At 38.8% G+C, this 15,172-nt stretch overlaps 1 protein-coding gene across 1 annotated transcript in view; it reads left to right on the top strand.

Annotated features, from left to right (window-relative positions):
* Nucleotides 1–15,172, top strand: part of SLC13A1 (solute carrier family 13 member 1) — a 75,809-nt gene that overhangs the window by 35,242 nt on the left and 25,395 nt on the right. The window contains exon 7 of the mRNA XM_068550073.1: nucleotides 10,373–10,524. Within this exon, the coding sequence (XP_068406174.1) occupies nucleotides 10,373–10,524 (152 nt within the window). The remainder of the gene's footprint in view (nucleotides 1–10,372; nucleotides 10,525–15,172) is intronic.

Raw genomic sequence — 15,172 nt, 5'->3', positions numbered from 1 at the left:
GGGAGGGAGGGAGACGCAAGAGGGAAGAGATATGGGGATATATGTATATGTATAGCTGATTCACTTTGTTATAAAGCAGAAACTAACACACCACTGTAAAGCAATTTTACTCCAATAAAGATGTTTAAAAAAAAAAATAAGCAATCTAATTTACCTAGCAGCAGCCCTCAGAGTTTTTAAAAATGTTGAAAAGTGAGGGTAAGTAAAAAAATTGCTTATGAAACAGTTAAATCCACAAATTTCTTCCCAACCTCTACATGGACGCAGCTGCTCCTCCTCCACCAAACAGAAGTGTAGTCTTTAGACACGGTAAAGCAGACGGGAAGGAGTTCAGGGTCAGGAACAGATTTCACAATGAAAACAGGGACACTGAGTGACAGTTAATATGTTGAATGGTGAGAACCCCACCTTCCACCCCACTGTCCCTAATAGCCAGGCCTATTCCCTCCAGGTGACAGTAGGCAAGGGACCAGGAGGTTTTGCTTTGGGGAATGCAATCAGCACAAGAGAAAAGATGAAAATATACAGCACTGGGTTTTCTCAAAAAAAGCTCCAGTCAGATACTATATGTGTGCCCACAGTCAACAACAAATCCCAAAGCACATGTACAGGACTTCCAACCAGCTTTTCACTGCCTTAAATAGGAGCAAACCACCAAAGTTCCTGGATATCTGAAGACTGCCTCAGGCATGAAAGAGAGAGACCCAAACAAACAAAAAGGAGACAGAAACTTGCAGGAAACAGAGACTGTGCAAGAAGTTGAAAACACAAGGGAAGAAACTATCATTAATATATTCAGAGAGGTGAACAAAGAAATTGCGTTCATGAAATATGAATGACATTCTATAAAAGAGGAACGAGAAGCAAAAAATAAATATATAAATAAAATAGAAAATATATAAAATACAAAATATCAATATAATGTAAAGATATAAAACATAAGTGGAAATTTTAGTATAAAAGGAAGAAACAAGATAAGAAAATAATAGGAGTTTCAGAAAAAGAATAGAGAAGACTGAGATTACATCAAAACTCAAGAAAACTTCCATAAAAGAATATAATTTTTATGACATAAAGTCCCACAGGGTGCCAGCAAAATTGACGCAACAGATGCACATAGGGAAGGACAATGAGAGTTCAGAACATGGTGAATGAAGAGAGACCCTAAATGTTTCCAGAAAGGGGGAAAAACAGATTCCTTAAGATAAAAAAATGAATGGCAGAAGACTTCTTTATAGCAACACTGGGAACTCCCAGGCAGTAAGGAGGAAATGGCTTCAAAATTCTGAGTAACATTGTTTCCAATCTAGAAATCAATACCCAAACTACCAATGAAGGGAGAGGTTAGACTTAAGTCTAGATAGATCTTTGCAGGTCTTAGAAGAAGAAAATGACTAGATGTAGGACAAGCAGAAAAGCCCTGGAAGAGATGTCTCTAAGACAATGGAATTGGTAGAATATTTGATGTAGATTAGGCGTCCTGTCACCTGATTGTTCGAAGGGAAGATTTAAACAACCAGGGAATATTTGGTGCTGATTTAGTGGTATCCACTTAGAAAGCTAAGCAAGTAAGCAGGGGACACAAAACAGGAAAAGTAATATAAATCCCATTGCTCAGCTGTTAATAGATATCTAGACAACATTCTGAACACTGAACTCTGCTCTAAGCAGAATTATGATATAGCCATAATGGGAGAGCGATGGAGACATGAAAAGTGTAAGTGTGTTCAGTGGAGGATGCTGTGAAAGATAGCTAAATTCTCATCATCTAACATAGTGGAATTTTAACTGTAATGCCTTCAACTGAGAAATCAAGAGATGGTATCATATGAATACTGTTAAAGTAAGTGCAAATAAATGTCCAAAAAGAGCTGGAAGATTTTAAACTGGCTGTCTTTGGCAAGCAGAAAATGGTTAGCAGGAACTAATATTTTGTGCAATTTGCCTTGCATAAATATCGAAATATAAATGGAACCCCTAATGTTTTTTATACCACACTCACCCAAATGAATTATTTTGTACAGTGCAGTGGAGACCACTGGTTTAGTTCGTGGTGATTCATGTATGCATTATTAGCACCCGGGGTTGGTGCTAATCACTGGAGTCTGCAATCACTACCACCAGGTGGCAATAGTGAGTTATAGCTGGACCTGCAGGATTTCTGTTCAGAAATGTCCCTTGAGCAGCACCAGCTTATCTTAGGATTTTGAATTTGGTCATGTCCTGGACAAAATGTTTTCAGTCACTTGAAAGAAGTTGTGAGACATACTCACAAGGTCTTAGATGTCATATATTTGTGGGAAATACGAATGTATGATGACAATTGGGATTGAATAAAAACACGCTAAGCAATATGAAATGTAATTAAATGTAAAGTTTTAGATGTAGGTTAAAAAACTCACATAAATAAAAAGTGTTCTGGAAGGCAAGATGACACGAGGGAAATTACTGAGAGGGAACTCAGATACACAGAAATCTGCTTCAATTCTGCTGTGACCATTATGTCACACTGAGATTTTGCTCTTCTGAAAATTTAGGTCTTTGTACCAGATTATCTCTAAATACCTATCTGTTCTAATAGTCTATGATTCTTTTATATATTAAAAAACTTTTTTATGATTGTGGAAGATACAAAAAGTATCAAGAAGGTAGCAGGTACTCTCATATCTTGACATATTTCATTTCAGTCTTATTTCTAGGCACATATGTGTATGTAGATATATTTTTTATTTTTTAAAAAATTACATCATTCCATACATTTAATGTCACATAAGTCTCTCATCATGAAACATAAAACAAGCACTTTCCCATTCACAGTATAGTCACGGCAGTGTCCTTTGGTCATCAGCACAAGAGGTTTTCTCTGGCCACTTCATCCCTGACTGTCTCCAGCCTCACCCCTCTAGACACTTTGCTTCTCCCTTCTTTACTTTGGATTTTTTTTTTTCTCTCCCGAACTCCTAGGAGAAAATACACCCCCCCCCCCAGTTCTTCCTCCACTCATGGAAAAATCATAGTAATGATTAGTCTGATAATCTGCAAACATGTGCTCTTAGGGTCTGAATCTTACTTTCTACCCTGAGTGACTTATTACAACACCCTCTTAGATTAGGGTCAAACACTTGGTCTCAGGTTGAAACTACTGTCTTGAGCAGAAGATTAATTTGCTAAGGACTCCCCCCACTCCTTTTTATAGTTTCTGTACCAATCGTTGGCTTAATTAGTGGCTCATCTCAGACTTAAGAGCTGTATTTTCCCGCCCATTGCCCTCTACTACTATCCCTCTGGTCCTCAACTTTTACCCCTTACTGCAGTATCATCTCTTCAAACTAGTCCAGTCCAGCAATCACATGCCCTAAGTAAAAATAACAGTAGAGCTGACTGCTTGGGATTCATGTTTACTGGCTAGATAACGCAAGTGGTGCACCCCATGCCACCTCCCAAAGACCTCCACTTAACCCTTGATGTGTTTTATGATATATTGCCATTACCATTTACTGCAGGACTTGAATTTAACTTGAATTTGTAATGCTTTTCTAAATTGTCCACGATATTTGCAGAAACATCACCTTTTGTGCTGTAGCATTCACGTATGTTTTAAAGTCTTTATATAGGAAAAAAGTACGAGAAGTCCATAAGGCCTAAAGCATGCAAATATGTCAATATTTTTCTATTTTTTTAATTTTATATCTGCCAGTGCAGTTTTATCATTATTTTATATATATGACTGCATATATACATATATGAAGTCCAATTTTTTATGAAATCCAATTTTTTCTTTGTATTTTTGGAAGTTTTAATGTGATGATGAGAAATTACATGCACATTACATCTTTAAGTTTCCATTTCTTATTATCAATTTAATAATATCCAAATTATATATCACTTTCTGATTTGTGTTTGAAGTCTTTCCTTTAATAAAATAGCTAATAGTTAAGCCCTAAATTTCGTTTGTCATTTTGTATCACTCATAAGAATTTTTAAACTTATTTTACTCTTTTACTTACATATCCTTTATTTTTCAAATTTTCAATGGAAAGTTTTATCATGTGGAAAATACAAATCATTCCCATGTAAGAAATATAAGGCAAAAGGAGACATTTGTAAATTAATTTATTTGGGGTGAAGGGTAGATACCTTTAGGGGCTAACCTTTAAGTTAATTAGAAAGTAAAAGGCAAATTACAATCCAATGTCCTGACCCTGCCATGCTAAATGCCATTCCCACATCCATGATGGCTTTTAGTGAGCAGACATTTTTTCCTATCATTTCTCAAAAGGATCTTTCAGTGCCAGTGTCACACACAGCATGCTTATATGTATGAAATGGGGAAATTCTTCTGTTCGCATATTTCTTAAATACATCCAGTTCTTTTTTTTAAAAGGCTCAGTGTGCAAGACAGGTCTGAAATAGGCAAGAATTGGAGACCTATAAAGAGGTGATTACAGTAACTCAAATCAGAGATAATGATGACTTAGACCAAACGTGATAGTGGAGATGGAAAAAACCCAACAGACTCCAGATGTATTTAAGAAGATACAATTGACAGGATTTGGTGGGATGAGGAAAAGAATGATTTCAAGGAGGATGAGAAATATTGTGTAGTGGCTGAGGGTATGAGCCCTCCATGGTCTCAAAATTCAAGTCTACCATTTCCAGGCTCTATAACCTTGGGAAGCCATTTAACCTCTCTGTGCTTCATGTCTTCATGTGTAAAGTGGGATACTAGCAGTACTACCCTCACTGTGTTGTAAGAAAAATGTGAATTAAATCATTTATTTGATTTTAACTTGAAGCAGTGTTTTTGCATACTAGGCACACTCTAAGTGTTTGTAATTGTGGTGATGGTATTGCTATTATCTTATATAGATGATCCTGAAGAAGAACAGGGTTTGAGGAAGGAAATAATGAGTTTGGTTTTGAACATTTGGGGATTGGAGTTTTATTTAAGACATTCAAATTATGTCGAACAGACAATTGGATTGATAGGTCTAAAAGGAGAAGTCTGGCTGAAAACAAGTTTGGTGGTCTGGTTTTATCTTTCATTAAAACAATGAAAACATATGAGATTTCCTAAGAAGAAATATTACTATGAGAAGAGACAAGTACTTATGACAGAGTTTCAAGAAATTCCAGTTTTAAGGAAGGATCAAGGAAAATGAACTGGCAAGGGAGACAGAGGAACAGGCGGAAATGTAGAAGAAACCCAGAGGACTGAGATATCACAGAGCCCAAAGAAGAGTTCTCCAGCAGGAAGGAGTGATCAACTCTCTTAGGTGCTGCTGAGAGGTCTACAAACCTGACACTGAACAATATCTATTGGGTTTAGTAACATGGAGGTTATCAGTAATCATAGCAAGTACGTATTGGTGGATTGAAGAGACAGAAGCCAGATTGGAGAGGTTAAAGCAATGGAGTCAGTGAATGCAGACAACTCTTTTGAGTAGTTTGGCTGTGAAAATGGATGTGCTGTGGGCAGTAGTTTCATTCAGAGGGGGGTTAAAAGGCCTTCTGTTCTTCTTTTGGAAAGATGACTTGAAAATGATTAAACTTTGGTGGGAAAATTCTAGTGAAGTCTATTGTATAAGGTTTCTGAGAAGGCCTGAGAGATTGGGGTTCAGAAACAAGTTGGAGGAGATTTACTCTCTTTGTATGTAGAATACGGAAGGAAGGGCAGATGCAAGTATGTTTCTACCTTTGACAGTGAGACTTCTACCAGCTTCTATTTTCTGTGTGGAATAGGAGGCAGAGCTACCCGTGAAGAGTGAGAGGAGGGAGCATTATGAGGGAGGTGTAACGAGAAGTGGGAAGGTTTTAAGTTTTCTTGTCGAGACAGGTAGAATCATTCGGTGAGAGAAACACAGCAGGGTAGAGGTGCAGCAGTAACAAAGCAGTTGAAGGTTGTGACCATGAACGTTGGGAGCCTATTCTCCTCTACTGTGTGTAATTTTCTTTTATAAATTTATTTATTTTATTTATTTATTTTTGGCTGTGTGGGGTGTTCGTTGCTGCACGCAGGCTTTCTCTAGTTTCGGCGAGCGGGGTCCACTCTTCGTTGTGGTGCGCGGGTTTCTCATGCGGTGGTTTCTCTTGTTGCAGAGCACGGGCTCTAGAGCGCAGGCTCAGTAGTTGTGGCCCACAGGCTTCAGTAGTTGTGGCTCACGGGCTCTAGAGCACAGGCTCAGTAGTTGTGGTGCACGGGCTTAGTTGCTCTGCGGCATGTGGGATCTTCCCAGACCAGGGCTCGAACCCGTGTCCCCTGCATTGGCAGGCAGATTCTTAACCACTGCGCCACCAGGGAAGCCCTACTCTGTGTAATTTTCACCAACAGAACTTGGCTGCTCAGGGGCAGACGTGACACAGAGAAAGTAAATTGTTGGGTTCATCCAAAGTTAAAATTTTGGTAAAGAACTATCATTCTAAAGAGAGACAAGAGGGCTTCCCTGGTGGCGCAGTGGTTGAGAATCTGCCTGCCAATGCAGGGGACACGGGTTCGTGCCCTGGTCTGGGAAGATCCCACATGCCGCGGAGCAACTAGGTCCGTGAGCCACAACTACTGAGCCTGCGCGTCTGGAGCCTGTGCTCCGCAACAAAAGAGGCCTTGATGGTGAGCGGCCTGCGCACTGCAATGAGGAGTGGGCCCCGCTTGCCACAGCTAGAGAAAGCCCTCGCACAGAAACGAAGACCCAACACAGCCATAAATAAATAAATAAATAAAAATTAAAAAAAAAAAAAAAGAGAGACGAGAGTTTAGGGTTTTGTTGAGAAAGTTATTGATGGTGGTGATGGCTTCATGGGTGTATAATTATCCTCAAACTCATCAAGTTGTATATATTAAATATGTACAACATTTTACATGTCAATCATACCTCAATAAAGTGGCTTTAAAAATAAATGCCTTTGACCACCCAGAGGGGTGGGATAGGGAGGGTGGGACGGAGGGAGACGCAAGAGGGAAGAGCTATGGGGATATATGTATATGTATAACTGATTCACCTTGTTATAAAGCAGAAACTAACACACCATTGTAAAGCAATTATACCCCAATAAAGATGTTTTAAAAAGTGCCTTAAAAAAGAAAGTTACTGAATTGGTTTACCAAGGAATCTAAACAGGATAAGAAAGGAAATGTAGAAAGGAGAGGACCAAACTATTGGGAATAATAACTAGATGCTTTAGTGACCAAGACTTGTCAATAGAGTCAAAGGACAACAGGGACAGAAGTAATTCAACAGCGAAGTTGGAAAAGAAGCTGTGACTGCAGAATTCTTGGTTAATGAGGTGGTAAAACGAGGCTCTTTCTATCCCTGAAGAACTATCATATCAAGCACATACCATAAGTATTCCTGTGTTTTAGTTACACAGGATTTGCAAAGCAAGTGACCAAAAAACAGTTTTAGACTCTTAAATTTAGTGTTGAAAATGAGAAGGTTGAGAGACAGTCTACCTTTGGAGAAAGTCAGAATATCTTCCTAAACTCCAACTTGTATGATCAATTTTTTGGCAGGGGAGCCTTCCATTTACCTCGAGACAGTGCAATAGATATTGAGAAATCACCACTTGGAAAACTTGAGACTCTGTTTCCTACAGATCAGTGGACTAGTATTTGACATACTCTTGAAACATTTAAAAGTGAAAGTCACTGCTGAGTCTCCTTATCTAATGGAGAGTCAGCTGCACTTTCACTGCCAATGGAGCAGAGGTGCCTGTTTCCCATGAGCCAGATGTATGAGAGGAGTGGTATTTGGGGTCATTTTATTAATTTATTTATTTATTTTTGGCTGTGTTGGGTCTTCGTTTCTGTGCGAGGGCTGTCTCTAGTTGCGGCAACCGGGGGCCACTCTTCATTGCGGTGCGCGGGCCTCTCACTATCGCGGCCTCTCTTGTTGCGGAGCACAGGCTCCAGACGCGCAGGCTCAGTAGTTGTGGCTCACGGGCCCAGTCGCTCCGTGGCATGTGGGATCTTCCCAGACCAGGGCTCGAACCCGTGTCTCCTGCATTGGCAGGCAGATTCTCAACCACTGCGCCACCAGGGAAGCCCTGGGGTCATTTTAAAAGCAACTTTCCCCAAGACAGCTTCTTGACAGGGCAAGGCGACCTCTGCATCAAGAGATAGGGTGACCGTCACATGCAGAAACCACAGGGTGTCATAAGTGGAAGAGGTGCCTTACTCCACAGAAGGAGCAGCAACCTGATGTTCTCATTTGGGTGACAGGAATCTCTAAAAGCACTATGACGCATAAATCCATAATACCGCCCACCAGATGAGGCCATCTGGAACATCCATCCAACATAAAGAGTAATCTGTATATCTTCTTTGGAGAAATGTCTATTTAGGTCTTCCGCCCAATTTTGGATTGGGTTTTATTTTTTTTGGTATTGAGCTGCATGAGCTGCTTGTATATTTTGGAGGTTAATCCTTTGTCAGTTGCTTCGTTTGCAAATATTTTCTCCCATTCTGAGCTTTGTCTTTTCGTCTTGTTTATGGTTTCCTTTGCTATGCAAATGGACATATATACAGTACCAAATGTAAAATAGATAGCTAGTGGGAAGCAACCGCATAGCACAGGGAGATCAGCTCGGTGCTTTGTGTCCCCCTAGAGGGGTGGGATAGGGAGGGTGGGAGGAGACGCAAGAGGGAGAGGATATGGGGACATATGTGTACGTATAGCTGATTCACTTTGCTATACAGCAGAAACTAACATGCCATTGTAAAGCAATTATACTCCAATAAAGATATTTAAAAATAAAACATAAAGAGTACTAACATCGTATCTTATCCTCTCCTAATCCTTACTGCTCCTCTCCCGATACTGTCCATCCCTTGCCACTCCAAATATGGAGGATTTAGAAACTAGAACTAGCAAATGGTGGGAGAAATTGGAGCTAGAAGAGAGAGAACAATACAAACCCACAAACCTACTTCCAACTATGGGCTTTTCAGCAAGCCTGATCTAGGGGACAAGCAAAAGTTTAACTTTACTAAAGTTTGGACTTTTGCTAGTAGATAGAGGACTCTTTATTTCAGCTACTGAAATGAGGTTGCTTTTTTTTTTTTAACTAAACATGACTGAAAGACTCTTTATTAAATGAAGTGACCAAAAATGTTATAGATTCTACCCCAGATTTCACCCCAGGGATAGCAAGAATCAGACCAACAGAAGGAATGAAGTTGCTTTTGTATTGCACCTTAGGGAGTTCTATTCTTAAACAGAAACATTAGAAATAGTGATTTTTTTTTTCAGATGGAGCCATTTGAGAATGTGCTATTGTCCAGGAACTAGAGGAGAGGGTGACAGGAAGAGCAGAGTTGAAAGTCTCTGGAAATGAGATTTAAAAAATGTGTAAAGCCGGGATATTTAAGGAGTTACTCATGAAGATGGTATAGTTATCCAGATGCTGACAGGATTTGCAGGATGAGGAATGTTGTGTGCCAGATGGGCATGTCATCTTAAGTGATGGCAGTGGGTGATTGGGAGATCAGAACATCCTGTTCAAAAGAATAGGCAGAGAAAGAGCCAAATTATATGAGCCTTAAAGAAAAATTGATTTATTTTCATGTCAGTGGAGGATTAATGTTCTGGAAGAGGGTGGGGAACAAGGACACTGACTCTCTCTCAACAGTGAAGTATAAGGGGTTGAAAAGTTCCATTTCAGAAGTAGTGGTATCCTCTGGGGAGGATCAGTGAAAGTGCCAAAATAAAGAAACGCTCCAAAAAGAGGTTTCGGAATTCACTGACCATGTACCACCAGTTCAGAGGGAAAACCCTGGAAAGATTTGGGAGTGTCTGGTGAGAAGGGAAGAAAGGAAGTAAGAGTTGGCTCAGGAATAAGAAAGAAGGATGAATGAATGAAACTGTGTAAAGTACTTCAGTGGTTATGTATTTTTATTGTTAACATTTCTATTGATGGAAAGATAAATGTTGCATTATTGGGCTGCCGTAACAAAATACCATAGACTGGGTGACTTAAAAAGCAGGAATTTTATTTCTCGCAGTTCTAGAACCTGAAAATCCAAGATCAAGGTACCAGCAGGATTAGTGTCTGATGAGAGCTCTCTCCTTAGGTTGCAGATGGCTGCTTTCTCTCTCTGATCTCACATGGCAGAGAGAGAGAGAGATCAACCTCTCTGGTGCCTCCTCTTACAAGAGCACTAATCCCATCATGCAAGGCCCAGACCATCATGACCTCATCTAACCCTATTACCTCCCAGAGTCTCCATCTCCAGATACCATCCGATTGGGGGTTAGGGCTTCAACATATGAAATTTGCGGTGGGGTGGACACAAACATTCAGCCCATAACAAATGCTATTACTGTTTGTTATGACCACAAATAGAGCTGTTCTCATAGTACATTTTATTGTTGGACAGAATTCAGGCACAGGAAACAAATATCGAACAAAGAAGGACCACATGATGTGTAAACTTATGTGCTTGTGCATTGCTTACTCTTCTACCATTGGTGGATTGACAACGATCACTGGTACCTCCACCAACCTGATCTTCGCTGAGCATTTCAATACGTAAGTAAAATTGTTGGACTGGTGATTTAATAAATGGACAGCACACAAATTATAAGAATTATTCTTACCTGTTTCAGAGAATCCAAAGACAGAGATGCTATATTGAGTTAACTCTCCTTTGTTCCCCATCAGGACTTCTATATGTCTAGAAACATGCCCTTCTACTCGTTCCCATAGAGTTAAATATGTAGGACATAGTGAATTAACAGGTGTTTGCAGATTGCAAGGTCACCTTAAAAGAAACAACTCCTGGATGACCATGCTTACCAAACACAGAAGACACTTTTCATTATAAATAATATTGCAAATGGTAGTTACCTAAAAAGAAAGGGGATTGTTTACATGGGACAATTTATGTAGGGTTTTGCAACTGACATTTGAACTTAAATGATGAGCAGGAAACAGAATTGCTCATTACAGAAAATTTGGTGTTGAGATTGAAAAAGATTTGAAGGATTGTGCAATTACCAAAAATAGCAGTAATAAAGTATTCTAAGGACAGATGTAGGAATCTGCATATAAGTTAATGCTGTGATGTTACCCCAGTGCAGAAAATGGGGAACCTTGGATACAGTCAGAGCACTTGAGTTAAAAATTCCACAATTTTCAGTCACTTACTTTGTGAATTTGAACAATAAAAAGTAAATAACTCTTCCAAGACTTAATTTTTTCATACCTAAAATAGTCACAGTTCATATGATTATTGGGAGAATTAAATGAAGTAGACTATGTAAAAATACTTGGTAACATGTAAGAACTATTGAAGCAATAGTCTGAAAGTCCACGCTTTTTTTTGTGAGAGCTCAATCTGATCCTGCACTCAAGGTATATTTTCAAGGACTAATAGGACAGATAATTGTCAGAGTGCCTGGAAGGTGGGCAGTGTTGAGGATGCCTTGGAACAGGATTTAGGTCCTTTTCACAGAAAAATGTAGGAAAACCACACTCTAGGAAACAGATTCACAAACTCTGTGAACTTTCTGAAATTATTTGCAAGATGTTCCAAGAAATCCAAGATTCAAAAAATGTCACCCTCCATTCTGGAAAGAATGAGAACTTATGTACAAAAAAGAACACTAACAGAACAGTTTAGGGAATTTATAACACAGACCTCCATGTGCGCTTATTGCTTCTATTAGTACACAACCATCATGTGTACTCCAACGGCCTACTTAGAAAGGAACCTTAGAAAGACATTTGGTTTATAAGTGGGAGACTTCTGAAATTCCTAGTGCAGAGAGGATTTATCCCATATATCTCCTAATTCAAGATAGGAAATGTACTTGATCCCTTTCTGAAAGCTAGACTTCTGTCCTTTCACACGAATCCCCCAAAGAAAGAGATTCCACGTTTCAGTCCTCTCTGCAAATCTCTTTTTCTAAAATTTAGACCAATTTTTTATTTTTTATCTTTGTTGGTGTTAGAGAACTGCTGGTTTCCACCATTCCCATGAAAATTACTTGGTATTGTCAAAATGACCATATTGAGTTTGCCCTTGGTCTTTGTGTTCTTGCCCGATGTATCGACAAAATTTTCTTTTATTTAACTGTTCCTTTGACTCTATGAATGCATTCATCCATTTGCAATGACAGATTGAGAGCATTGTAGCACTTTGAGCAAAATGTTTCAGTAACTATTTTCCCCAATTGTCTAATCTTCTAATTCTCCTAATCATGGGAATTTGGCCAAAATGTTCTTTAAATTTAGAAAATACTTAAAATGTACTTTGAAATTTAGTGATTTCTTTTCTTCAAGTTTTCTTTAACATTAAGAGTTATATGAAAACTGGAAAAAACTCAAAGAATCCCTTCTTGATAGAAAATATTAAAATAGAAGGGGGAAAACAACCTTATGTAACAAAATATAATTGACACTATTAAACAAACTAGATATTTAATAAATGTTTTCTTAAATATTGACCCTAAAAAATACAACAGCAACCCAAAGCAACAATGGAATGAAATGCCTTCAGTTTCACTGGAAAAAGTTTCAGAAACTTAAAACTGCAGAAAATAAAAAAGATTTATTTTCTATGTTCAGATGTTTGGAGCCAGAGAGAAATCGCCCTTTATTTCCAAAACAACTACAATAATCTCACCTTTTCTCTTGACACTGCTTGCCATCTTTTTGAGCAATACCAACGATCATTTTGTACAAATTCACTTTGGGTCTTGCCAAGTTCCAAAGGGTACATAAGCATGAGAGTCAATGGTTTCCTGCCTTTGACATTTAGAAAAAGGTGCTATCTTACAAATAAACTATGGGAGGAAGAGACTGGATAACACATTTAAAAGCCTTATCTATCTATCTGTCTATCTATCTATTTACTTATACATAAAATATATTTATATATTATACATGTGATGTCTTTTGTTCTCTTTTTTACACAAAGGAAATAAGAACAATGAATTCTGAGAAAGCTAAATTTTATTCTGTGCAAATAAAAAACAGATCTTCACTTATTCACTCAGTCAATCAACAAACATTTTGTTGAGGACTGACAATGTGCAAGGCATGGTTTTGAATTCTTTCGGAAAACGCAAAAAATAAAACCTACTGGAAAGAAGATTCTATCTCATTGTCTAGACAAAACATACATATATGGAAACCATGAAAAAATTTTAAACATAATAACATTTGCTTTTTGACATATAGGGAAGAAGGTAAAGTGACATGTATTGAGCCCTTGCCAGATGAATTACATATATTATAGTGCACACGAATCCTATATATCCTTGCTGTGGAAGTGGTATACAGTGGTAATTAAAGGTATAGGCTCTGAGATTAAAATGTCTGTGTTCAAATACCAGCTCTTGGACAAATTACTTAATGTCTTTAAGCCTGTTATTTTGCCAGAAAAAAAATGAAGATAATAATAAGATCTCTCTCTCTGTCAGAGAGTTGTTTTGAGTTTTACATAAAATAAATAGCACTTAGAACAGTGCCTAACACAAAGCATGTGCTCCATTAATGTTGGCTATTATTAGTAGAGTTGAGAAAGTTGATGTTCAGCTTAGCAGTTTGAAGACCAAACCAAGATCAGTCAGACCCCAAAGTCTGTCTCCCTAAAATATTACCTTCCTAGAGACAGCTGAACGTGCATCCTTAAAGAGGACTCTAGCTTTGTGCAGCACCCCTTGATCAGTAGAGAAGATTTGTCTGTGTAACCTGGCCCAATCTTAAAAGAGGTAAACACCATGTTTATGGAGAAAATGAATGCAAATAATCCATTAAATCAAAGCACAAAAATCGTGTAATCAGTTTTTCAGGGAGGCAGTGGAATAGTCTGTGCGTGTCTTTGCACAGTTGAGAATAGCAGTGTGCACACTGGCGTTCTAAGAGTCTGGGGACGGGAGACCAGTTAGGAGTTTATTACCAATGTATTGACAAATGATGAGAGGCAGAAGTAGATCAGTTGTGAAGTGATGGGGGGATTTAGACTTAGGGCACTGTACAGTCAGAAGGTAGTGAGTAACTAGGTGTGAGGATGTAAGGGTCAGGAGGGGTTAAGGCAACTCTGGGAAATTTTGACAATATGGCTGTATAGATAGTGATGTCATGAACTTCTAGAGAAGTCATGGCAGGTTCATTAGAGAAATAAATAAATTTTATTTTGAGTATATTGAAGTGGCCTGCTCAGAATCTATCCACAAGGAGATTTTCAGCAGGCATTTGCAAATACATTGTTCAAATTAGTTATAAATTTGGAACTCTATATATATAAACACAGATATTAAAATCTTGACTATAGAAATGGTCATAGGGAGAAAAAAAGTTCAAGGAATTGAGACCTGGATAGATTCATAGGAAATATTAAGAAGATGAGAAAAGTTAATCAAGGTAGGTGAAGAACCAGGAGCACATGGGATTTTGAAAGACAGAGGAGACCATTTTCCAAAGGGAGGATGAGTCAGGAGCATGCAATGTTGTGTAAGGGTCAAGTAGGGTGATGGCTGAGAAGAGGCTTTTGGTTCTCATCAGGGTCCTCCAAGAGGGCAGGTGCAGTGGAACAGTGGGGTTTGGGGCAGAACTCGGACTGAAGAGAGTTAAGGAGTGAGGACATTGTGGGAGGGCAAGGCAGCTAGTTTAAATGATTGTTTCAAGTTTGACAAAGAAAAGGAAAAAAGAACAAGCATGGTATAACCAGAGGTAGAGCGTTCCTTTAGAACAAGTGTAGTGTCAGTCTGGTTTTACACTCAGGGGAAGGAGACAGTAAAAACAGAGCTATGTGAAGTTTGGGGGAAAAAGAGCGAGCAAGAGAGGGAGAGAGAATATATTGATTGGCTAAGAGTCAGGTAGAAGTGGAATGGAATAGAAACAAGAGTAGAAATGTCAGTCTTGGGAAAGAAGTATGTGTCCTGCTGAGTGATAATGAAAAGGGACAAGTGAAGACAGAGATCTCTCAAATCACGTGTATACATGCCCTCATTTCACAGATGAGGAAACCGAGGCTCCAAGAGTTTAAATCATGATCACTCGTCAGTGGAGGCACTTGGCCTGAGTCCCAGTGCCCTTTTCACTCTGCAGCCTCATTGCCTCTCTGACCATCTGTGAGGGGGCCATGTTGGCAAAAGTCTTTAAAAAGCAAGTTTGCTGACAGTGACAAGTAAAGACTGCATGGGTATTTGCATTCATGCGTTGCATTTTC

Source organism: Eschrichtius robustus, chromosome 8 (genome assembly GCF_028021215.1).
Source record: "Eschrichtius robustus isolate mEscRob2 chromosome 8, mEscRob2.pri, whole genome shotgun sequence".
Classification (NCBI taxonomy): Eukaryota; Metazoa; Chordata; class Mammalia; order Artiodactyla; family Eschrichtiidae; genus Eschrichtius; species Eschrichtius robustus.
This window is presented reverse-complemented; position numbering and strand designations above follow the sequence as displayed.